The following is a 26681-nucleotide window of genomic DNA, read 5'->3' as shown; positions in this document are numbered from 1 at the left end:
AAAAGGCAAAAGTGTCCCAAATGTCTTGTCTGGCCTTTGCCATTTCTGAGGTGTTGGACCTGACCTGATACTTCAATGAAAGCAAACATACACACTACTGTTATAAGTATGAAATAAGAAAATTACTATAAAAGTTCTTCCCATTTCTTTGCCCCGCAGTGTCATTCCTTCTGCCTCTTCCCAACCTCAGTTTCTTGCTGGTTTTCTTCCTCAGCAAGAGAAATGCCAGTGTTCAGAGTTTCTTCCCACTTTCTTTCATTATATTGATACTTGTATACAGTATGTTGGTACCTGTCTCACTCATGTACATGGATTTTCATATTCAAAACCTAATTTTGAAGATTTTCAAAGAAACACCCCAGAATTCATGAATCCAAGAAAATTATTTTAGGACACTGAAATTATTTAAATCAGTGTGTCTTCTTTTATTTTTTTTCATATAAAAGAATATCCTCATAAGTAAACAGACTTCTGTGCTTACTGAATTAATCTAGCTGGCTTATTTTCCATGTATTTTATTGAATTAAATCTAAATATCTTAATCTTTTGAAACTGAATGGGGGAAAAAAAATTAATTGGAAAAAGCCTCCTTCTGCAAAGCTGCCTATTTTAACCAAAAGAATCAAACCTTAACATCATTTTATTTAATGTAAGGTGTAATACTTGACACTTGCTAAGAGCAGTCATTTTTATCTCATGTTAAGATGCCCTCAGGAAAAATAGAAGCTGGGACAGAACCTATTCAAGATTTCTGTGACCAACTCATTAACTTTTGAAAGTTAAGAGGTCACTATGACATGTTCAAGAATACTCTCTTTTATGAAACAGTTATTTGGGCACACTGAAATGATGACTTGGAAAAAAAAAAATCACAGTTAATGAAGTGCAGTGACCATTCCCCATTCTACTAATTTTTACTTAAGAAGGAGGTATCTTCATTGTCCAAATGCAAACTGCAATCAAAGATAAACCTTTCATCTAAAGAAAAACCAAAAAATCCCTTCCATCCTTTCCTTCTTTTTAATGGAAAAATTTGTAAGACAAAGACAGTCAACCAAAAAAAAAAGGAGAACAGTGAAAAAGACTATACAAAAAAAGGAATGCAACTGTAAATTAGGAAAAGAAAATAGATGTGCACTTTATTTAGCACCAGAAAATAAATTACTTAATTTTCAACAGCAGCATGAGCCTTATGAAAAAAAATTCTGATTCTTATTTTTTATATGCTAATTCCCCTCAATCCTAATTTGACATGAACAAAGGCTGTGAAATAGGACAAAAACTGTACACTTTGTGCACCAAGCACACGACTATCATTTCTCAAAAGACCATGTGAGGCAACCATCTTTTTCATTTCGTGCTGCAATTCAGCTCCATTCTCTTTACCACAACGCGACCCTCCTACTACTTCAGTGCTTCCTATCAAATGTAGCCCTTCAGAAAAATTGAGGCCAAAATAAAAGCATTTATGCTCATTTGTCTAGTCTACCTAGAATTGACTACAAGCTACCTCTTACACCGGTTTTCTGGGGTCCATTTACAGTTAGTGTTCATTACGGAGAAAAGAAGTAATCCCCTATTTTAAAACCTTTCGACAGTATACGGGTACCTGTCTCACCTGTCCTACAACGTGTAGTAGTGACACACCTTTTTATAAAGGTGCTATAAGCACGCTGCCGGTCTCGCTTCACATACCCCCTGCTGCAGAGCCCCGCTGCTACAGCCGTATCCCTCAATCCATTGTGTTCCTGCCCATTTCTCCTGTAGTGGGTCTGACACCCAGTGTAAAGAGTACCAAGAGGAGACCTCGCCTCGCCTCGCCCACCCTGCCCACCTGGAAGCCGTACATAACGGAGCTTACGGCAGGGAGGGCAGGCTGCGGGAAACGCGCCAGGAACTGAGGCAATAAACCCCACAGGCAGTCAGATTTCCTGCCCCACTGTCTGCCTGGCCCCTCGGAGCGCGCCCCGTACCCCTGCGGCAGCTCCCCCTCGGCCAGGGGGCCAGGCCCGGCTCCTCGAGCGAGGGACGAAAACCTCCCGTCAGCCGCGGGCGGCTCCGGGCTCCCACGGCTTCCCGTCCGGACGGGCGGCCCCCGCCCTCGCCCTCAGCCCTCACCCACCCCCACAGCGGAGACCGCCCCCGTCCCGGGCCCTGCTGCGCCACCACCTGCCCTGCGCGCCTACCTGCGAACCGCGCCCGCGCACAGCGACAGCATAGGGGCGGCACGGGGGGCGGTGGCGGAGGAGGGGGAGGAGGAGGAGGAGGAGGAGAAAAGGAGGAGAAAAGACCGGAGGAGGAAGGACAGGCGGCAGAGAAGAGGAGGAGGCAGGAGAGGAGGGAGAACTGGCTTTGCTCCCGCGTCGCTCTCTCGCCGCCCGCGGGCGCAGCGCTCAAGCTCCGCTCCGCCGCGGTCCTGCGCATCCGCTTCCGCCGCCTCCTCACGCCCCCGCGCCGCTGGTGGCAGCGCGGACTCGCCGCATCTCGCACGGTAAGGGCGATGCCCCCTCCCCGGGCGAGCGCAGCTCCGCGGGGATGATGGGGAGGCTGCGCGCTGCCTCCCCGCAGTCCCCGGTCCGCGGAGCTCGGGGGCGGTGGGGCGGATCGGGCCCCGGGCGGTGTGGCCGCGGTCCGTGCGGGGTCGGGAGGGGCCCGCGCCGCGGGTGGTGCAGAGTTGTCCTTGGGGACCGAGCGAGTGGACCCGGGCCTGGGAGGGACCGGCAGGTGGGCGTGGGGAGGGAGGGCGGCCCGGCCGGTGGGTCCCATGCTGTCCCTCATGAGAGGCGGATGGGGGACCCCAGTGCTCGCGTCTGTGCATCCCCCGCCAGTGGGACCCGCTCTGTCCCTCGTGGGGGGCGGATAGAGGACCCCAGTGTCCCCGGCTGTGCATCCCCGGCCGGTGGCCTTCCCGGCTTTCCCCGTCTCCGCGATTGGATTTGCCTGGTGTGGGTTTGGCCGCACACCGGTTTGCTCGAGGGTTGTGGAGAGAAAATAACGTAGCGAGAGCTGGTCCTGATCTTGCCATTCATGCTATATTTTAAACCTGCTTTGCTTGGAGAACTTGATAAGGTTGTGCCCTTTTAAATCAAAATGGTTTAACGAAAAATAACTTAGAAAGTTGTAACTAAAATTGTCCTCCAAGTTATGTAACTTCCAGTTGATGCTGAATGGAAATCAGACTGAGCCAGTAGTGTCACTAATCACAAGTATGCACTGAGGTCACAGTGTTCCATTTCTTTGTCCAAAGTGACAATAAACTGCTCAGAGCAGCCTGTCACACCATAGAACACCTTTTATGAAAGGATAACAGTGTGTCACACCATAGAACACCTTTTATGAAACAGTAACACCGTGTCACACCATAGAACATCTTTTATGAAAGGATAACACCATGTGTGTCACACCACAGAACATCTTTTATCAAAGGATAACACTGTGTGTGTCACACCATAGAACATCTATTGAAGGATAACACCACAGACCATCTTTTATTGATGGATAACACCATGTGTGTCACACTGTAGAACATCTTTTATCAAAGGATAACACTGTGTGTGTCACACCATAGAACATCTATTGAAGGATAACACCACAGACCATCTTTTATTGATGGATAACACCATGTGTGTCACACTGTAGAACATCTTTTATCAAAGGATAACACTGTGTGTGTCACACCATAGAACAACCTATTGAAGGATAACGCCACAGAACATCTTTTATCAAAGGATAACACCATATCAGACCATAGAACATCTTCTATCAAAGGATAACACCATGTCATATCATAAAACAACTTGTACTGAAGTGTTTCTTTATGTCATTACAGTTATACAGTAGCTTTTTAATTGATTTTGACTTCAGCATGTGCTCCTTGCAATATGTCTTAGAAATAAAGTGCAAACCATTAAAAAAGCCCTATAAATGACAAATAAGTTGCTAATTATTTCAGCCTTGGTGAACTTTCCTCCAGGAATGAATTGGAGCAAATATGTGGGTTTTTCGATAGTTAGAAGAGATGATTGTAGCAGTTTCCCCTAATCCATGCAATTTCACTACTTTTTTCAAGGTATCGTGCTACTGGGCTTTCTGGTGAATGATAAGGTTTTATGTATTATGTATACTTCTTACTGAGGTTACTAGGAGGTTGCAATACTGTAGGAATTAATTTTTCTGAAGTAAGAGATTCTGTTGTTTTTAAGACATAACAGAAAATCAATTTCAACATGTCATCAGTCAAGCGCTTGGTTTATGCAGTCATCCATTTCTTGAGAGAGCAGAGTCAGATGGATACTTTCACTCCAGATGAACAAGAAAGCCTGGAAGGTAAGCAACAAAGGTGCTTTCATATATATTTATTTATATATATATACACATATATATGTGTGTTTGTATGTGTCTATGTATATAATACCTACACAGGTGTTAAATTCTTTATGTATAATATGACAGAAGGTAACTGGAGTGATGTAAATGAAACTGCCACCAAATATTATCTGCAAATAAGATCATGATCTTAATGTTTTTGAGATTATTAATTTAAAGACGTCTGTCATTTAAAAAGTATTATAAAGCTACAAATGTGTAGTGCCTTAATTTGAGCAACAGGTACTTTAAATCACATCAGTGGCAGGGTTCTTCCCCAGCCTGAACCTATGATTCTAAGTTAAGCAGTGCTATAATGCAGACACTGGTAATGACTTGCGTATGTGTCCCACAAATTTCTGCTGCTTCTTTCTCTCTTTTATGTTTGGTTTCTTTCTACATTTCATATCTGTTACTAGCTCTGCTGCTTACAGAGGAAGCAAAACAGTTACTATATTGGTTTCGGTTTATGAGAAGAACTGTTTCCTACTTGCAAGGATACTATGTTACTCGTGAGGGAAAAGACATCTTAAGAATATGGAAAATAAGATAAATGCTTTGCATTTCTTTTTTACTTCAGTACTGCCTCCAAAGAGTATGTGGTAGTGAATATTTTCAGTATGGTATAGCTTCTATTATACATCCAAGTTCATCTGTCTGTAGACATAGCTACAGACAGATAAATAGATTGTCTTTGTAACCTTGTAGTATTTGATGTTTTCCTTTATACTGCTCTTATTCCTTTTCCCTAATTCCTGGAGACTTCATGCCAGGTGGTATCAGAATGTGGAATTGAGAGAAGAATAAAGTCTTAATACTGCAGTAAGTTTTTCATAGCATCTTTTAAAAAGATCTTTCTACTGTTTCAAGCAGTCTTTGATTCTGTCCATCTGCCAGAGGAGGAATTTGGAGGGAGAAGTCTAGGACCAGCAGTGCAGTTATCACTGAGTTCTGTGAAATCTTAAGCATGGAGAGATGCTTGCTGAGATGCAAAGCAAGTCCTGTTTCTCAGAGGCATAAATTAAAAGATAAATTTGGAGTGTGCTTCCTTCTATTATCTGTTGGTTATCCAGTGCAGTTGTTCACCAAAGTAAACAAGAAAGAAAGCTTTGTGTCATTATATTCAAAGGATAGTCCCAAAGGAATTAAAGCCAAAAGATTTGGTTTTACGTCAGAATCTGGAGCATTTTGTACATTTGAAAAGCGGCAGCCATCAACAAATTTAACCCGTGTCAGATTATGATGATGTTCATCTGATGAAAGAAAACAATGCTTTTGGAAATCATATATAATGAGAGATGAAGAGATTTACTTTTGGTTTTGTAATGGAACTGGTAAACATTGGGTAATGGTTGAAAATTTACCTGGTAACATGTCTTAGAGCAGCCTTAGCCAATGTGTAAAGGAAAGAATGAATTTTAAGGTTCAGTTTTCTAAATAAAAAATATTACAAAACCTCAGTTGTGCTTAAATGCTAATGCAAAATTTACCATTTTAATACAGATCTGAAATCCTAATTTTAGATCTCTGCTCTGCCACAAGCATGGGACCATATGCTATGTGTTAGAGGATAAGAGGCGGGCATTCTGAAAAATAGCCTCATTTTAGTTGTGCAAAGTATCTTTAGTGCATGTAGAGTAGCAATAGCCCAAGTCTTACTCACTGAAGTGTTTAATGTTAGGTGGAGACATAAAGGATGAAAAGAATTGACTGGTAGTTTTTGTTGGTACCTTATGTACCTATTTGGTATCTGTGAAAAGATAAAACACTGTATGATTAATTGACTGTGCCAAGAAGTAATTAAAACAGTTCCCTTTTCCCATAAAACAACAAAAGACATAGAACATTAGAAAAAAATTGAGCCTTTATAAAATACAAGTCTAGGATGTATTCATACTTGATGATAACATGCATTCTGCATGTTTGAATTTTATAGTAATGTCAATGAGAGCGTAAATTTCCTTTAGGAATTTTGTACTTGCTTGATGAATAAAAATGCCTTATTTTGAGAAAGAAGAGTAATTGGAAGGTATACCAGAGAAATATATTCCCTTAGCATCCAGAGCAGTGTTACAGGTCCCCAGTGGTTAGCGCTCAACTCTTTTGTATGAACTACATACAAAAGAGAAGATCCCTTCTTCCAAGTTGTGTTTTAGACTGTGTTTAAATTGCAGTTATTTCTCTTTCCTGTTTACAGGGTGGGTTTTTTTTTTCTCTCTGTTGCTCTCTCTTTCTTTCTTCTTTTCTCTAGCACCTATTTCTGTGGGATTAAAGGAAAAACTCTCTACAACATGCACAAGGCTGTGATTTTCTTCTTACTTCTATGATTGATGTACCACAACTAATTTCTCTAAGGCAGTGTTTCCAAAACAGGAAGGCAGTGGATGCATGTAATACTTGACATGGGTAAGGTTATGTGTAACATGAAGCAAGATGATAGCAAGTACTAAGGAGGCCTCAGCAGCCCAATTAATGCTCATTATTCAGTGATCAATAGTCTGCATGTTGGCTGTGATGCTTTTGTGTTGCTTGGTGATGCAAACTTGTGTTTGGAGAGCAAAAAATCACGGAGCTATGTGGCACTGGGGATACAGAGCTGTGCTCCAGCACAGCCCAGGTGCCGGTATTGTCAGATAGTGGGTGTTTGTGTGAGCCCCAGCTGCTCCAACAGGGAGGTGGGCATCTGTACTGGTTTGCAAGGTGGTCACTTGAAGCTTCAGCCACCACCTATGTGGATCATGGTAGAGCTAATTGGGAGAAGAGATAACTTTGGCCTTTGAAATCAGACATAGGAAAAATCTTGGGTAATAGCTGACATGGTGCATCAAGTCTCTCCCCAATAATACTGAGCTTGCAGCATTTGACAGTGCCTCACTTTGATAAATGGGATAGCAAGGTGCTGGCAGTCTGGCCTTCTGCAAAACTTTTCAGGCAAAAAACAAGTTTCCACTCCTTTGAGTCTACTGGAGTCAGGTTTTCATGTAGCATTAAAACAGGGTAGTTGCTGATCTTGTCACAACTTACTACATCTTCTGATTTGAAAATATTTCTGTTTTGTCAGTGTTTATTTCTATGTGGGTTTCTATTGTTGGCTTGCATTTAGCCAGTGGTTATTCTAACCTATTGATTCATCCTATAAGAGGTCCTAATTTTATCTGTGATAGATAGAAGGATTATAAATTCCATTTTCCATTTAAAGGAGAAATATGGGAATTCACCGCACCAACTAATTATTTGATGGAAATGCTGAGTAGTAACAATGTTATAGTCAGAATTACTTTGTGTACACATAATGCGCACTGCTGCATTTTGCAAAACTCTTCTATATCATTGGTGTCATAGATTTGATGCCTTGAGAAAGATAAGGGATGGGGCTGTATTTTAAATTTATGCAAAACTACAGATGAGGTGAGGCATTCAGAAAAGGGAGTGTCTTTAGTTAAAAATAAACTGGCAGGGAACATTAGTATGTAAACTATTGCAAGTGGCTTAAGTCATATAAGGAAAGTCATATAAGGAAAAAAGATGTGTAATTCCACTGATTTTATAATCAGCTTGGTAATAAGTACTATTAATATATATAATTCAAAATTCAGTGTAATCTGTGTTTACAAGAATTAAGTTTTTCACATAGCAGGAGACAAAAGGGTTTAACCCAAATCCCTCAGTGCTCTTACTGGGTGATTTAGAACCTGGTAAATTGATTTATAGATTATAGGAACAACTTGTCTGCACATTTAGCAGTGTATTCAATTGTTACATGTTATCAACTTTTACTTTGGGTCATGCTATACTGTTTGTAAGAAATTTCTATTGTATGTTATAAATTTTTTTTAAATTACATCTTCTAGGTTTTACTATTTTACAAATCTATTTCCCCCCCTTTCCTGCCTGCTGTGACATAGAAGATAAAAACTGGCCTTACTGTTGCTAACCTTCAGTAATTTTATTTTTCTAATTTTGGATCAGTGTTCAGTGTCATTGCAATGCAAATAATTCAAATTATATCTATTAGGTAACATTGGATTGAAGGTAAGTTTAAATACTAAGAATCTGCTTTTACTGATACTTAATTTGAATTCAGATACTGCTGGTTGTCTATAGTTTGAGTTAAAACAGCCATTTTTCTGTTCAAACTAGGGTTTACAAAGATCCTTCTTTGTTCCTCCTCAGTTTTCAGTCTAAAATATTTAGATGATACATGTTAATATAAACATTGTACTACGTTCTTAAGATTATAAGGAAAATAATTATATCATTTGCAGTAGTGTAACTGTGTGTATGTATAGGTATGTATATATACAGAATTGTATATAGTAATTGCCACTGATCTTCTTTTGTCTAAAAATATGAGCATATTTAAAACTTCAGCTAGGGATATGGCTCTACGTTTTTAGGCTTACTGTGAGTGTATTTGCATTATTTCAGGTTTTGGAGGGCCATTTAATCCTTACGCACAGAACATGTGAAGGGATACTGCAGATATATTTTTTATAGGATAAACTTTTGTGATTAATGCAGGATTTTGTTAATAAAGTATCTTCAAATAAATATATTTGGTTCCAAAGAAAAGATAAGTGTAATAAGTATCTTGTCTTTATTCTGTACAGTAAAGATGAGCCCTTTTCTTCCAGCTGTTATGGCACACAAATATATGCCAGTTGTGTGCTTTGAGGTGGGGTATGTGACACATGGACGTGCATAGTTGTACTATGAGGTGTGGTGCTTTTGTTAAATCACTATAGTTTTATATTAAGAATAAAAGACTGAAAGAATTGAAATTAAGTTTTAAATATAATGGCCAAACTATATGTGGATTGTGTATATCTTATATCTTCTTCAGCAAGCTAATTCTGTGGGGATCAGGTAGCCTCTCTTTATTTTTTGATATGTTCCAAAGAGCTGCTTTTACTAGCTGAATAAGGAAGTGAGTCACAGCTTTATAAATAAATCAGTGAAGTTATGCTTCTATTGAGAAACTGGTGACTTATATTGTTAATTTTTTTTCCTGTAAGTTGCAATTCAGTGTCTGGAGACTGTGTTTAAGATTACCCTGGAAGATACTCATCTTGCATCCTCACAGCATTTGATAGAAATGTTCACTAATTCTATTCAAAAGGTAAGAATTTAATTTAGATTCTAGAGTTACTCTGCCAATATGTGCTAAGGTTTCATATTGTATACACAATATTAAAGAGCTGTGTAGGTCAAAATGATGTGAAAACTTAAGGAAAATATGAAAAAAGCTAAATTTCCATGAAAGCTAGCATAATGAGAATCTTTGGGGGCAGTGGGAGGAATTCATTTCAGCTAGACAAGGAAAATTCTATATAGAAAATTACTGAAGAGTGGATGCCTCATTCTCACTTGAAGTATTTTATTCTTCATTTAAGCATTTTGCAATTCCCAGAGTTAAATGTCTGATGTGCCTGAGGTCATTCATAGTTTGCTGATGCTTCTCAGCTCTTTCTGAAAGTTTTTGATAAAATCAGGGCTTATATATTAAAGGAAAAAATCTTGGTTTTTTTTTCATACAGAATGACATGCTGCCTCTCTCACGTTCTTTACCAGAGGGCGTTGTAAAGGCTGACCAACTGAAGGATGAAGGTTTGTAATAAAAGTAAAAATAATTTGTCTTATGCTCTTATTACATTTCTGCATTATTGTGGGTAGTGATAGTATAGCAGCTGGGTACCAAGCACCCCACAAAAAACTTCAGTTTATACATTCTCTGGTGACTGCTATGTCATAAGAGGGCTAGGTGATTTTTCCATCCAGGAGGAAAAAAATAAATTGTTTATTCTCTTCCTATCTCTAGAGGTTGCTTGAAATCTAAGGGATAACATGTAAAGGTGGAAACATTCCTAAGTAGCAGAAGCTTTAAAGAACAAACAGCTGTTGTTTGGCTGTTTGTACATGGAATTGTTATACAAGTTTCTACTTTTATTGAAATAGTTATATGATGTCAAACATTTGTAAAAAACTGACCCAGCAGAAGCCAATGGAAAAATTCTTGTGAACTTACTGGGGTTAATATTTCACATATGTGAAATTATTTGTGTGCTTTATAAAAATTGCAGACAAGCCAGTTGTTTATTTTCCCTTTGGCAGCTGTTACTGCTGTTCTGTAAGGAAAAGCAGCTGTACCATAGAAGTCACTAATGCTGCCTAACAAGCAATCCACGTTATTTCCCCTCAAAAAGAAGGGGAGGGGAATGGAAAAAAAGCATGTAGCACTGATGACTGTTACGAATTGTTATGGATTGATGCCTTATGAATTACATTGTTTATGACCTGTTAGATTTTCAGATAGTTGAGTTTTATAGGAAAAATAAGTAAACTTCTACTTGCAAGGCAAATGTAATCCTCTCAAAATTTCCATAATAATGTGGAAAAAGTCCTACTGTTTTTCAAAATGAGTTCCATGTCTCGCTTGTCTTAAAATTGATCATCTGTAATCATAAATGCAGTCCACTACTGGCTCTGAAAGTAAGCTTTCCTAATTGCTGGAGTTGCTCATTAGCTCTTTAATTCTGAGGATGAGAGCTCAAACATGGTTAGGTCACAGGTGAAAATTTGTTAGTCAGTTGTAACCTACCTGCTGTGCATGCTGGCTTTTCATTTTGCTGTTACTGCCAACTCATGGAAAGTGAAGAATACCTCTAGGTCTCAGTATGGTTATTGAACTGTAGGAATAGTCAGCACTTTGCAGGTGTGGGTGTTACAGCTGTTTTAAATCTGTAACTTCAGTCTTGCTATCTTTTATCCCACAAGGGTTTGTGAAATAGACTGAGAAAATGAAATTAGTGTGTGCTATGTGTTAGTCTTCATGTGGTTTTACCAAAGTAATTCCACAGCTCTACTGAAAAAAATTGAACTTTAACAAAGGACCATTTCAAATGTCAGCTGTCAGGGGCATTAGTAAGCAGTTTTGAACTGCTTGAGATGCCTCTGGTAATTTCCTATAATAAAATTAAAACCTAGTGTCCTGCTTTCTCTGTTGTTTTGATCCTTCACATATTCACACACATATAATCCATCACCACTATCATGCTTTTCAGTTATGAGTATTTACTAGCCCAAGTTAGAAAATAAATTGGGTAACTTGGGGAAGTCTACTTGACTTGTATCTTCTTTAAGATCTATTCTATAAATTCTGTAACTGTGATTTCCTCATTTCTATCTGTATGTCCTTACCAATGGAATAACTTCCGTCACCTTTGGGGCCACCAGCCTGCTCCTCCTATGGTCTCAAACCAGCTCTAATATTTGTAGAAATTGGCTAATGAATAGAAAAACAAAATCAGGGAGCTGAATTTTATTTCTTGGTCCTTATAGAACCAGGAAGTAATATACCCTTCAGACTACTAAATACTTGAATTTACTTGCCTAACCTTGTATATCACTTGACACTTTGGCTTAGTATAAGAGCACAGATTATGTGCAGGTTTCAATAGTGTAATGGTGGCCTGATCATAAAAAGATCTGTTTTTTATTACCACAGTATAATTATAACAATAGGTAGTATTCTCAGTATAGAGGACACACATACAAAAGTATAACAATTCGTGTAACTTTTTGTCTTAAGGATTTTTTATGATACTAAAACAGAATAGTTGCTTTTCCATATCTCAGCAAAATTAGTAGATCTAGCTATTTTTCTGTTTTCCTTTAGCAAGGTTGCAGCTGGAGAGAGAGATAACAAGAAGGGTATGCACTGATACTATCTCCAACTTAACCTTGCACCCTGGATCATCTTCAGACCAGTATCAGAAATTCTAACATTGACAGTCATTGATGGAATTTTTGTTTTAAAGGAACACTGACTGCTGGAATCTTGCTGAGTGCAGCTAACTTTCAAGGCTATTTTGTCTGACAACATAATTCAGTGTACAGATCTTTACCTTAGAACAAAGGAAAGCTGCATAGACAGTGGGCCTCTAGAAACAAGAAAGATATTGTTACGTTCTCTGTGTATTTTGAAGGTATACATGCAAGTACAGTTTGTTTGACTTCTCACTGGAAAGGATTGCTGACTATAATTGCAGTCTAGTATAGCACTGTTAAGACGATGTGATTTTGTACTACTTTGATGATATTTTGTTACTTTTGTTACTTAAATCTGGTTTTGTTCTCCGTGTTCACAAATAAATGCAAGTACAGTTGTTTCATTTAGTGTAAGCACAGAGGACTTGCTTCACAGTCTTGCTTTCTGTCAAACTGTTGTGCTGACTGAACTTTTCTCGCCTTTGCTTACGCAGTTACCTACCTCAGTAATAACTTATTGACCTATCCCTTGACTTGTTTATTTTAGGAGAAGGTTAAAATATTTGGCCAAAGTACAAGAAGTCAGTGGAAGTCTATAATTTTCCTGACAATTTCTTAGTGTTTCTAGGAAGTCAAGGCTTCTGTAGGATCTAGCTGGCCAAAAACTGATAGTATCAGGGCCACAGACAAGTCTGGGCACTCTGAACTAGGGTTTTTTACTACTGCGTCATCAGAACTACCAGGATTGCCTTGTGTTGGGGACAAAAGAATGTGTAAGGTGTCTTTTGCTTTGAAAGATCTTAGTCCAGAATTTTCTGTCCATAGAGAAGTTACATAAATGTTTCTGGGGTTTTTTTCACTGGACGTAAAACATATGAAATGTGAAAATTTGTTACAGAATAGAAGTTCTAAGCTTCCTTGGTGAGAAATTTTACCTCTGAATCCTTTTAGATTGCTTATGCTATACATTTCATTATCTTAATCAATTAATTATGTAGTATCACAAAAACGCAGCTTATGTACTTAGTTTTACTTTTGTTTGATTTTTTTGTTATGTAGATAGTTACAAGGAAGTTGTTGGGACATATAAGAAAATGAGATTTAAAAAATTAACATACTGGGCTTGCAAAGATAGTTAAGACTGATGAATCTATAGTAGAGTGGAACTGCACTTACAATGACACTTCTCAGTGAAGTGATCTTTGCTTAACAGCAGAAACTAGCTGGAAAGTCTGAAATACCAAGATGAGAAGAGGAAGGTTTCTATGATGTACTGCAATGTACATAATAAACTTCACAGACATAGTAGATATTTTTATTTGCATTATTCCATGACATTTCTGTTTAAAAGAATGTATCTCAAAAAAGTGCAGTCATAACTCACTTATATAGATGCTATAAGGTAGCTGCTCTATTTCTTTCATAGAGATCTGTCTCATCTAACTACATACTGTGTCATCTAACTACTTAAGAGCTTTTTATTATTTATTTCAGGTAATAATCATATGAAGGAAGAAAATTATGGTGCTGCAGTGGATTGTTACACTAAGGCTATAGAACTGGATCCAAACAATGCAGTCTATTACTGCAACAGGTAAAACCAAAATGATACACACCTTTCATTCCTTAACTTTAACAGTATTTTAAAGATAAATTGTGTTGCAGGTCGAAGTAACACAAGGCTAGAAACCCCTAAACTATTCAGAAATCTATTGTTAGATTTGTAAAATTTGAGTGAAAGTGAGCTCATTCAGCATATCTGTATGAGTTAAAGATGTGACATGGGCTTTAAAATTACTTACAACTCTTCAGACCAGGTATTGTGTGTCAGGTTGTCTATATGAAATCATAACATAGGCTGTGATTTCCAGCCTGCTGAGAGTAGTAAAAGCCTTTTTCTCTGGTGCTCTAGTGACTCAGCTGCTCCCTCTATCTCCCGTAGTACTAGCTATCTCTGGCAAAAAAAAAATCATCAATGTGGGAATACCATTTTGGAGATTTCAAGCGTTTTGTAAATACTCAGTATTTTTATGTGAGACCTGTTGTAAAATAACAGTGCTGCTGTTACAATTTTGTTATCTAATCTGTTCTTTACCATCATGAAGACATAGCGATTTGGCATCAGATAAGCTTGGAAGGGCATGTTAACCTAGTCACAGTTGTCCGCTCTTGTGGAACACTGCCTGGATGACCAGCCCAAGAGCAAAGGCAGTCTTGACTGTGGGCCCTACTGCCTCTAGAGTGCCTCCATTATTAATTTAAGGATATAGGATATATTAACTGCTGTCAATCTGGCCTTGTGGCACTGTACCCACTGGATTATGCTATTTTTGGAGCTCTGCGTCCATTGCTTTAGAGTCTAGTTTGTGATAAATACAAATGAAAGATTCAGTGTTTAAAGGCAAGTATAAAGAGAAAGGAAATACACACTTTGCTAACATTTTACATATTTAAGATGGTAGTTCAAAGTGTAAATCATCTATATTCCTTGTGAAAACTGATCACATGAGTAACTTTAGGTATAAAGTGGAAATATCAGACCAGATTCAAAAGCTTCCCAAAATCACTGGAAGTTTCCTCAGTAGAAGGGGCTTAAATGTCAAAGCTGCAATTAGCAAGAGCAGAAATACTTTTTGTGTTGCATCATCACATACCACATTTGTGAGAACCAAACGTCTTGATGTCAGTCAGTACAGTATTGTATGTAATTATTTAAAAGAAAACAGGAGTTGTTTGGAGTTTTGTGGATGATAGGGTGTTTGAATAAATATACCTTATTCTTATCTGAAGCTTGTTTAGGAGCCACGGGGACATACTGCATTCAGTTGGATTGTTTTGTATTCACAGCAGTGCAAAAAAGAGAGGGCTGACATGCTCTCAGAATTTTAACTGGTCATATAAATCTTCTTGTGAACATGGAAAAACATTTTCTGTTCAAATACATGCGAGAACAAGCATTGCCCCCAGCTTTTATTTATAAATCTTCACTGGCATCTGTGGAGTTGGACAACTGTTAAACAGCCTAAAATACATAAGTAGTCCAATTCAGAAGACATTTTAATCAAAGTCAGAAAAACCCATGCAATTTGGAGGTAATCACAGGAGAAAGGATTCTTAATAAAAAAGAGAAATGCTTTATGCAATGAAAACATTGTAATGTCTACTATTTCTTTTAACCAAGGAAGAATAAGTTAGAGTGGTTTGAGACCTTTCAAACTGGTGAAGTTTTGATTTAGTGTGTTTCAATGTCCTTTTTAATTTGGCTAAGTCTTTACTCTTATTGTATTAATATCTGCAACATTTAATATTTCTCCAATATAGAGATGCAATTGTAATTTAATAATTCAGAGGTTATTGAGAAATGTTCTCATGCTTTACCTACAGGAATGAGTTGACTTTTAAAAAACTGAGCAGGGAGAATCACAGCATTCCTCTGAATGGCTGTAAAAACGATACTTCTTGCTGGGAAACACCAATTGTATAAAATATTTCCCCATTAACAATGATTTTATATAAACTACTACTTGACAGTTTCACTTTTTGTAATAGGTTTTATGATTTATTTTGTGCACAGTCATATGCTAGATCTTAGACAGTTCCTTAGAATTATTTGTCCTTTGTGTCCTCAGAGATGTGCGTGTTCTCCAAAACCGAAGCCCAGCAATGCACCTATGCACATATTTAACCCATAACATTTGCTTGTCCTACTCCATTAAAGCAAGTTAAGCATTGCCTAAAAAGCGAATGAAAAGTCACTAAGATTAAATAAGTCACAAATGTAAATATCTAAGCTTGGGGTTTGGTTGGCTTTTTTGGTTTTGTTTTGGGGTTTGGTTTGGTTTGGTTGGTTGGGTTTTTTTGACAAAGCTCTCATTTCCTTACCGTCTTTCTCTTAGGGCTGCTGCTCAAAGTAAGCTCAACAACTTCAGGGAAGCAATAAAGGACTGTGAGAGTGCCATAGCAATAGATCCAAAGTACAGCAAAGCATATGGAAGAATGGGGTAAGCTAACAGAAATCTGAGTAAACACTGAAGACCCATGTGTACATCACCATAGATTTTCTGAAATATGTGGAGCCAGCTTGTTTTATTCAGCTGATATTCTTGTTCTGAAAGTGTAGGAATTTTCTGAAGATGACCCTGTCAGACTGTCAGCTCTTTTTATACGTGATTAATACCAGCATTTTCATCTTATTTCATCAGTTTGCAGTTTTTGTCTTTCAATTTATCAACTTGCTGGATTTAGTTGAGCAAATAATGATGGTTGTTTCTTACCTCCTAAGTAGTTACAAGTAATCAAAATTCTCTTGTTGGAACACTGAAACTGTTAATGATGCTGTTAGAGAACAGCACTGGGGCTTCACACTAGCAGGAATAAAGCCTTAATTTTTCTGTTCAATAATAGCTCTTTGGAAGCAGATATTTTAGCAAGAATAAGCTATGTCTCTTTGGCAGGTTTTCTCAGTAATGTCTGAGAGATTACCTGTATAGCCTCTTAAGGGTGGATTTAAGTGTTACCTGAAAACAATGTCAGGAATGCTCTAACAGGCTGTTGGTTGGAGTGAAGGGCTGTCCTTCCAGGATGTCTAGCTTTGCATTTTCAATAATCAAGCACATTTTGGTAGTGGACTTAATGCTGCATATGTCTTTTGAGGTTATATTTATACCAGTAAATTAAAAAATGCTTGGATTGTTTGTTGCATCAGGTGGCACAAAATGGCTCATGTCCATGCTATTAAAATTTAGTTTGCAGTATGGAGTGGCCACATCCAAACAACCTATTTCTAAACTGCATTGTCTGTCTGAAATTCTGAACCATGTGCTGAAACTGTGTCCGTGATAATTCTTGTTGGCCTGGCCTGGGACAAAACCATGCAGGGGACATTTATTTTAAGATAAAATGTGGTGAAATTCTATCACTTAAAAACTTTCCACAATACAGTTCATTTAACTAATACCAACTTCAACTAAGTAGCTTTTGAAATTATTAAATAATTTTGAAATTTTAGGAATTGACTGTTGAATTGGTTTTGTTTCATTTAATTATCCTTAGATTGTTTCTTTGTATAGCACAATCCAAGCTCCCTCAATTTCACTGACATGGATGGATGCTACAGGCTCATTTAATTGGAGATTGGAGATTATTTTAGAGTTTTGGTTGTAAGACCAATATTTCTTTGATACACACTGAAAGTGGGACCATTCTCAGGGAATCAAGCTTCTCTTTGTGATCATCTGCTTGTTTTAATAGAGGACATATCTTGAGCTACAAGTCACTGCTTAACTCAGCAGATGAGTAAACATTTGGCATAGGCTGAATGAGGAAACCATGCTTGTTTAGTAGTAAGTGAAAATCTGACCCCCTCCCCCAGTGTAGGAACCACCTTCTCAACAAGAAGTCCTTACAAAAAAGATGTGTTCTCTGACTGCATTATGGAGACATATCAGTTTTTCTCAGAATTTGACAGAAATTCTTTATATGTCACAAAAAGATGCAGAAATGGCAAAAAAAAGTGGGAATGTCAGTTAAAGGTGGTATTTCCAGCATGACCCTGAAAGACCACTTGTCTGGGTAGGAATTGTGAGGAAAGAAATTGTTGTCTGCTCTTCTGACTTGTACTGTGCTCCAAGAAACCTTCTCTGTATTAAATACTTTTTCTGTAGAAAGCACTATTGCATCACAGAAATAATGGACTGCATTTCTTGTCTGGTCAGAAACTACTCTGGCAAGTTAATGGGCCATAAGGGAGACTGTTTTTTATGGGGGTAATTGAGTTACGGGAGAAAACACTAATATTGTGTGGGTGCTTCTAGGAGCAATATTGGAAACTCCTGGAGTTTCGTAGAGCAATGACTATCACAGATGTATCTAAAACACTGAACTTGTTTCCATCAGACGAAAGACCGAGGTCTCTTAGTGGGCACAAGCTTATCAATCCAGTCTGTGTAGCTCACCACACACAGATGGTGAACTAAAGTACTAAATAGCTGAATGTGGGTTACACAAAACTTTGACAAAATGTGGAATAGATCAGTTTAGCTTTTTGGTCAGTATAAATTGAAAATACAGTAGAAGATAGAACTGAAACTGCAACCAGATGGACTTCTGGAATAGTTCAAAGAAAGATGATGTTTTAAATATAGTAGCTAATTGAATTTGAAAACAAACACTGCTTAAAAGTAGTAGGTCTGTCCTGTGCTCTCATGAGCTGCTGGAGCACAGTCTTTTCAAAACATTAAGTAGGCTTCCCTGATACAAGGATTTCTTACAGCATTTTAGAGATATTACTGCTATGCTGTATAACCCATTTGTCAAAAGCTTTAAGTACAAGATCCGAAAGGAGAACCTTTGCATTGATCCTGAGATAAAAATCCATTATGCTGAAACTTGTACATCCAGTATCTTAAAATTATTAGTAATATTTTATATAAAAATGTGTAAAGACAACAATATAATTACCAAAGATCTTCTATGTTCAAATTTTAATACAATAATTATTATATATAAAAGTACATGGTTTTTAATATATAAAAATAAATAATGTATTTGTAGGTCCAATTTCTTAACATTGCATTACTCGTATTAAGAGTACCTTTGCCCTACTTAGCCATTTAAGTTTCTAAATAATGTCTTGGGTCAAAAGAACTGGAAAAAAACACTTAGAGCGTATGCAAAATGTCACACATGCTAGATCCAGCTCGTGCTCTTAAAATACAGACTAAGTCTCACTTAATGATACCAAGGAGTTTTTAATTAAACTTGCATATATGTGAGACAGACAATGCACGATGTGTTCTTGAGGCATCCCCTTTTCTGCAAAAACAAGTGCTTACACTAAGCAGTAGTACCACAATAGCAAAACCTGTTTTAATTAAGTGGTCAAGCTAAAAATCAGTTGTGAGATACTGTTTTACTTAGAACAGAAGATGTATCATTAGCTTTTGATAATCATTTATGTTCTAACCAGGACTTCTTTATTTCACATTAGGTTGGCTCTGACCTCAGTGAATAAATACGAAGAAGCAGTTACCAGTTATCAAAAAGCACTGGATCTTGATCCAGAGAATGACTCTTACAAGTCAAATTTGAAAATAGCAGAACAGAAACTAAGAGATGTGTCCAGTCCTGTAAGTTTGCTTTGTATCTATTTCTTTACAATAGTTTTAACTGGGATTTTGTAGGAAACTTAGCTTCAATTGCAATTTGTTTGTAGACTGGAACTGGACTGAGTTTTGACATGGCAAGCTTGATAAACAATCCTGCCTTCATTAGTATGGTGAGTATATCTCAAGGTTTTAAAAACTGAACTTTTAAGAACAACTGTTGCTCAATAACACAAGTAATTTTAATTATTATTGTTATTATTATAGCAATGGTTTTATTACAATGAATTTCAACTTTCCTACATCATTTTACACTCAAAACAAGAAGTGAAGCATGTGTCTCCAATAATGCCTGTCTTATTTCCAGTTGATTCTCTGTTACTTACAGAAAACAACACACACAGATTAGCTATGCTATTTTTATGTATGGTATGACAGTAAAGCTCTTGTCAACAGCATGATGAAAATTTCTTCAATTCTCCACAGAGCAGTTAACAATGATACAAGGACTAAAGTAACTCTCCTTTGGGAGAACTACCCAAGAGACTCTTCTGTTCTTACTCTTTCAAATTATCCCCAATAACCTTAAGAGTTCAAAAATTAATATAAATAGTGCATTATTATAGTGCATTCTTTTATGTTCAATACAATCACAAATTGTGTATTTCTCCCTCAGTATTCTTTTTTTTCCTGCATGGCTTTCTTAGCTAAATGGAATTAATTAACTTTGTAGAATGGAATTTGGAGAAAAAAAAAAAACAAAAAAACGTAAAAACAAACCCCAAACTTATTTCCTTTAAGAAAGCAGTTAAAACTGTACATGCCTTTTGGTACTGCAATAGCACATTTCAGCCAGTGATTTTGTGTGGAAGTGTGCTGCAGTCAAAAGAGATCCATACATACATCTGGTTTGATAACATGGTCCAAATAATAGAGACAGTAGGCTAGGAAAGAGGGAGCAAGTTCTCTGATGGCACTCATGATTAAATAGCACTGGAACTCTGTGTACCACTTCACTGGCCACATGACGTACTCAAGACAACCTGTGTCTGTTCAGAATCAATGATGTATGGACCTGCCTTTTGGGAAAGATCGTTTTGCATTGTTTCCAGAAGATGCCTGCTCAAGTAGATAGAACACAGGGCATTTATCCAGGAATAAATGAGTTATTTTCCCAAGGTGTAGTTACTTGTTTTGTTGTTAAAGTGAAAAAATTGCTTCACTGGCTGACCTTGAGAAAATTGCTTGTAGCCTCCATTTTGGGCCCCTAAATAAAATAAGGCTTATTACTGATGGAAGAAACTTAACTCTGTATTAAAGACAGAACTGATGTCCATGTGATATTTTATAACTAACTATTAACTAGAGAAAAAAGTTCATTTACCTTTGAGTTATCTATATATGGTGGTATATTGATCAATAGAATGAATATTGGATATATCTCATTTTTGTAGTACCTTTAATAAGAGAGTTAAGAACCACATACTGTGTTTTGTCTACTGGTGGTGTATTCATACAGACACTTGATTTCTGTAGGAATTACATTACTAATGTTGAAAAATCACATGGTTTTTTCTATAGTATCAGTCCACAGACACCCTCACACTATGGTAAATTCAATGTAATTTTAGAGGTATCTTAATGAATGAGAAATTTAAATAGCCTAATGCTTACTACAAAATAAGAAGATATGCAGTTACCAGAGAAGATATGCGTTACCACAAAACCATGCTACAAAGTAAGTCCACATTCCGGTTTACTCCGAAATATTTTGTGGCCATAATCTTAACTGTTAATGCCTGGTACTAATAACAGTTGCAAAACTAATTTATCCAGGCTGAGAAGCAACAAAATACAGATTTTTGTCCAAAAAGTCCAGTAGGAAACATTTGTCCTTGCAATTCTTCAATGTTTTGTTTGTTTGTTTTGTTTTCTGGTACTGGGTTTTTTGTGTTCAATGGCTTGTCATATTTTTCATGTCTGAATCTGTAACCATTATTTTTTCTTTAACACATAATAAACTTTATCAGCTTCATTTCCATTAAATACATTGCTGTATTCTTTTTGCTGTGCATGTAAACTTAATTTTGTAATAAAACAGAATACAGCATGTGGGGTTTTTCTCCCTAGTTTTTCTCAGTGATACCCAAGTAGTAAATGTTTTATAACTTCAGCTGTATGTTGTTTATTCTAGGCAGCAAGCTTAATGCAAAATCCTCAAATTCAACAACTGTAAGTATTAAAATGGGGTACCATTAAAAAAAGTATCTTTAGAAGTTTGAGTTAATAAAAGATATATAGTACTTACACCTATATTTTTGAAATGTAGATATATTACTGAAAATGTAATTTTAGTTTTGCTTACTGTAAAAGTGTAGTTTCTTCTCCTTGCAACTTAGTTCCTCTCAGCAATTCAAAAAAGAACTGGGGTTTATTGCTTACAGTAAAGGTCCCTAGACACCCAATACCAACACTGTGCTAACTGTTCCAGGATGTCAGGGATGATGTCAAATGCCATTGGTGGCCCTGCTGCTGGGGTTGGTGGCCTATCAGATTTGTCCAGTCTGATTCATGCGTAAGTAATAGTTATAACTGTCACATTTGTAGTAGGATAACCGTGCAATATCTATTTAAAAGGGTACAGTGTCAAGTGAATTATACTGTGGCCTATTCCCACTGTTTGTTACTAAAACCGAGAACTCGAAGACTTATTTTCCAGGACCTTGTTTGTTTGCTCCATACATTTCCATCAATTGGATTGATTGAACTACCGTGTGCTCAGCTTCACTTCCTGGTTCTCATATGTTATTTTCTAATGCCACTTACTAAACACATTCCTTTAAATCTTTAAGTACTCCTACATGTGTTTTCAAATTGTGTGGATAAATTTACTACCAGATATTTCAGATACTAGTTAGGAAAGCTACAGATTTACTTAGCACAGGTCAAACCAATTTCTGCTCTGGCATCCCTCCATTTAGATGAGGAATGTTTCAGGGAACTCAGTATAATGAAGAATACCTTTACAAAAACCAGGATGCAAGGCTTTTATTGTATAATGATGATACCCATCTGGAAGGGTCTGCACAAAAACATGCCATTTGCTTATATGCCAAGATCTCTTAAAGGGCATACAATTTTACTTTATTTCAGCATTCTAGCAAATTTCAAACTATTTTTTAAGTTTCACCTCTTCAGGGCAAAAGTAATTTATAATTTACATAACAGACAGAAATGTATCACTGCAAAAATCTAGGGCTGTTTTCACAAAGAAAGTTTACTACACAGTCAATGTGGCTTTCTTTCAGTCTGCACTGTGGATTGAAGGAGTCTTGATAGTTTGCTATTTGCACAAGATGTAGAAGTAACAGAGAGGACAAGCTAGGCATTTTGTGAAGTCATATTTTTTACTTACTTGTTTTTTATTAGTAAACAAGTGTTACGCTTATCTTTTACATGGAATTAGTCTCACCTATTAATTTAACTCTTAAGCTACAACTGTTACAGAGATGGATGTTATTACTTCAATCACGCAAGATCTAAAAATTTGATAGTATGCTTGCTTTCTACTGATGACATCTTGTTCACAAGTACAAGTTGGCAGCTGCACACTGTATTTCTGGAGCCATTAACATAAGGTTGCACATCAACTCTTAAGAGTAGTTACTTTAAACAGTTAGAGTGGATCCTCTCAAAAAGAAGGGAATAAATCACTGGAGCAGATGTGTTATTTTACCATAAAAGGTAACATATTTTGTAAGGTGATACTTTTCTCCTCCATGTTACCAAGTAGAAGTAATTGTACTAAAGAATGAAAATAAATTTATGATGATGATCCTGTTCGGAGACACCTTAACCAGATGAAGTCATAATACTGCAAATACCTTAAAATGGTAAATCAAGATATCTTTAATCTCAATTTTAATGTAATGCACCTTTCAGCTGTGTTGGCATATCCTGTTTTCTTACAAATGCTACTTTCATTTGCTGATTTCACTTAAAACTGTTCAACACAGGGGGCAGCAGTTTGCACAGCAGATACAGCAGCAGAATCCTGAGCTTATAGAGCAACTGAGAAATCATATCCGGAGCAGATATTTGAGTGGCAGCACTGAAGAACATTCCTGACTTCACGGAGTCATATGAATTGGAATGATATATAACCCCAAAATGCATACCATAGTTAGTAGCAAAAGCACCATTGTAACTCTTCTGCTTGAATAGAAGACAAGACAATTCTTTGTGTGTGTTTGCAAACAAGAATAAATCTGGTAAACAGATCTCTTGCACATAACTTGGAACATAGCGTTTATGTATAGTTACTCCTCTGAAAATTAATATACTGAATAGGTGGTTTATTAAAATCCCCACGTCCAAGTCATTTCAGTATGTGCATTAGATTGACCTCTGGGGCTACTGGGTGGGGAGTGTGCTGATCTTGCCTAACAGCTACTTCTAAATGCAAGTGCAAAAGACATGTTACTCATATGGTGACAGTCATGATGGCTGTACTCCCTTAAACAGTATTGAAATACTGAAATATTGAAACAATAAGCCCATCTGATGTGCCCTTTTATAATGAGCATTAAGTAGTGTTGGAGTATAGTGTACTAAAAACTCATGCTTGAGAAGTCTGTTTCTTTAAGCCTGGGGAGGGGCCTTCATGAGTAACGGGAAATATTTTTCAACTTCATTGGCCAGGAGAGAGGGAAATGATTGCATATGAAGGAGTACCACAGATTGTAGAGAAAAAGAAGACAATAAGCCTGTGTAGGATAATGCAAAGAAATCAAAATGGAACTTGGCTTGGGAAAGGAAAGAAGTTCTAGGCTTTTCTACTGCCATGTATACCCTCACATCATGATGGTAGCCCTGGAGGTCAGAATTATGGCACTATGTTCCTAGGCATGGCAAGCTGTATTACATTCCGTATGTATGCAGTATTTAATATAAACTTAAAATTCTTAACTGTAATAAGCTAAAACTGAGCCTGTGACTGTACAAATAACTAGTACTGAAAATTTTAAAGAAGAACTGCCTTAGAAGGATTCTTTTTCTATTCTTGTGTGATAAATCACTGGCTTAAACAATCGGGGATTTTTTTTAAAGTTTAATTACACATATCTATCTAATATGATGGTTATATAGTCAAGTTAAAGATTTTTCCACTCTATAGTATTTGTTTCTTGCTCAGTTAATATTACTCTTTCAAGACTGCTGCTCTTCTCTATGTCTAGTACGTTAACTTTTTTTACTCTGCTTACTGTTGCACACTGCTTTCTGATACAAAGTACACTTGTTCTTAGCCCAGGGAGCTTCACAACACACTTTCCTCTTGGTATATCTAAACTAATTTGAGGAGCTGGCTTTCGTTTCTTAGACAATGGCCAGTTGGTCTGGAGGAGGTATGTGGAGCAGTAATAATAGTTTCCCAAATGGAGAAATACACAGGAGCTCCTGAAGCTCAGACTTTATATTCAACAGAGGTTGTGCTCATAAAAGAGCTTCTCCAGCAAATGCAAAATTTGGGGTTAAATAATGACAATAATAAATTATAGTTGTGCATCTATGGTATGAACCTTACCCTACTAAACCAGTGAGAAAAACGCAGTTGGATCCAACAAGAAATGAAAGGAATTGAAGAATACACAAATCTAGGAAATCCATATTACCATCTATTGAATAAAGAGGTAAAGCTTAAAATTGTTTATCTATTAAGACATTTCATACTTTATTGAATAGCTTGCCTTCGTACAGCGTTAAAATGCTTTTTAAAACTCTCTCTTTAAGTTGGTGTAGCTGCTTTCTTGAGGCTGTAGAGATACTTAAGCTTGACATCAAATATATTTTGAAGTAACAGCTTCTGACTCAACATCTGATGCCAAGAAAGAGAATCCCTAAAGGGATCCTTTTACAGAGGTAGCTCAGATCCTGAATCTAATCCATTCAAGAAAACTGTTACTTAAGTTTAATTACATTGAGTAGGACAGGAATACCGTTTAGAAGAAAGATTTATGGAGGCTGTGGGTGGGCTACCAAAAGTGTATAGGTATTACTTGGAATAGTGTATTGTGTCGGGAGAGAAGCATTGCACCTAGTATGTATCCTGTTAAACTTCACAGTTCCTTTTAATTCTCTCTTTCGTATCTTTAACTGCTCAAAGTGTTTTTCACTAACTTTTATAGGGGGAACTAAAAAATCCATGGTGGACTGGACAGCTCTGCCAATATCTCTCTACAAACTCAAATTATTCTCACTTTGCAACAGCAATCCTCATGCAGTTACTTTTCTTGTGTAAGACAGAGTTATCAAGAATTTCATGAGAGTTCCTTAAGAACTACAAAATATATTAATATCCAAAGAGGGCAGAAGAAGTTGTATTGTCAAGTACAAGCTCCATAGCTTACTGGATTTATGGGAGGACAATCTCCAAGGTTAAATGAAACAAAGCATCAGTTAGTTATCTGAAAACTACTCTTGAAATCATCTTCGTAGAGTTCTAACTTTCATTTCACATGCTACAATATTGTTGTGTTTAGGTTTTACTTCAGATAATACAGAGTATATATTAAAACATTAACAGCATTAGCTAAGCCTTCAGGAATGTCCTACAACTGACTGGCACAATACTTTACTAGTAAACATTCTCTGTTTCTTGTGTATTAACAGAAAGGGCTTTATAGCCTAAACAAAAAACAGTGAAACCAGTAACAGGAGCTGTCATTACATGCTTTTCCACTGAAACCAGGAACAGAGAGATCATTTATGCTGAATTCTGTTTTTCCTTGAATTGCCTAGATTGTTTCAGTCATGCAATATGTCTTAATCACAGGGTGTGGAAGGAATCTTTCCCTGCATAGTAACTGCACTGTATCTTGCGCTAAAGTTTTGCATTCTGCTAGATAAAGTGGTAAACCACAATCCCTGTAAATATTGCTTTAATTTAAGATCAATTGCAGTTTATTGTTCAACTGAGCAAATCCACATTTACACCTAATTGGTTTTGTATCATTACTGTTCCATCAGTGTATAAGTATGATAATTTGTTAGATAAGAAAATATTTTGCAATCAACTGTAAACTCCTGTAACCTGCTTGCATGGGAGTATATTCTTCTATGATCATAAAGACACCTAATGAATTATTCAGCTTAGAAACTGCTTCAGTTGCACTCTTGGTTTTGTAACAAGTGCAAAGTAAAATCACTCATGCATACTGAGATAGAACTAGCTCTGTAACTTTGAGTAGACTGTTTCATGGCTAGAGCAAGTTATACTGGTATAATGCAACCTGTCTACTATTTCTGTATTTCTCCTACCTCTTATTGCCATGTGGTTACATCTCCTTCAACTTGTGTAGTTTAACTTGAAGATATATTATAAATAAAGTTACATACTTTTTTGTCTGTATAGTTGTGGTTTTCTGGTTTAATTTTTTAATGTATCTC

The 26681-nt window shown here is 37.0% G+C and overlaps 2 protein-coding genes across 7 annotated transcripts in view; one reads left to right on the top strand and one right to left on the bottom strand.

Annotated features, from left to right (window-relative positions):
• The window catches only part of NLN (neurolysin), a 45602-nt gene extending 43297 nt beyond the window's left edge, over window positions 1-2305 (bottom strand). The window contains exon 1 of one of the 4 annotated variants that reach the window (XM_069001038.1): window positions 2187-2305. In XM_069001038.1, coding sequence (XP_068857139.1) covers window positions 2187-2218 — 32 coding nt within the window. In that variant the 5' untranslated portion in view covers window positions 2219-2305. The other 3 variants (XM_069001041.1, XM_069001040.1, XM_069001039.1) reach the window with 3 other exon arrangements.
• Window positions 2306-2314: 9 nt separating this feature from the next.
• On the top strand, window positions 2315-26643 carry SGTB (small glutamine rich tetratricopeptide repeat co-chaperone beta). Of its 3 annotated transcripts, none has more exons than XM_069001051.1 (11): window positions 2315-2491; window positions 4212-4326; window positions 9381-9484; window positions 9903-9972; window positions 13627-13726; window positions 16029-16133; window positions 19121-19259; window positions 19346-19408; window positions 21430-21467; window positions 21727-21810; window positions 23252-26643. In XM_069001051.1, the coding sequence occupies exons 2-11, from the start codon at window positions 4227-4229 to the stop codon at window positions 23361-23363; spliced, it is 915 nt and encodes a 304-aa protein (XP_068857152.1). In that variant the 5' UTR covers window positions 2315-2491; window positions 4212-4226; the 3' UTR covers window positions 23364-26643. The 3 variants fall into 3 exon arrangements, with proteins under 3 accessions (XP_068857152.1, XP_068857150.1, XP_068857151.1); XM_069001049.1 differs by having other exon boundaries at window positions 2323-2491; window positions 4203-4326; XM_069001050.1 differs by lacking the exon at window positions 19346-19408 and having other exon boundaries at window positions 2323-2491; window positions 4203-4326.
• The last annotated feature ends 38 nt before the right edge of the window (window positions 26644-26681 follow it).

This window comes from Aphelocoma coerulescens (assembly GCF_041296385.1).
Source record: "Aphelocoma coerulescens isolate FSJ_1873_10779 chromosome Z unlocalized genomic scaffold, UR_Acoe_1.0 ChrZ, whole genome shotgun sequence".
In the NCBI taxonomy this organism is placed as follows: Eukaryota; Metazoa; Chordata; class Aves; order Passeriformes; family Corvidae; genus Aphelocoma; species Aphelocoma coerulescens.
The sequence above is the reverse complement of the archived record's forward strand: the minus strand, read 5'-3'. Positions and strand labels throughout refer to the sequence as shown.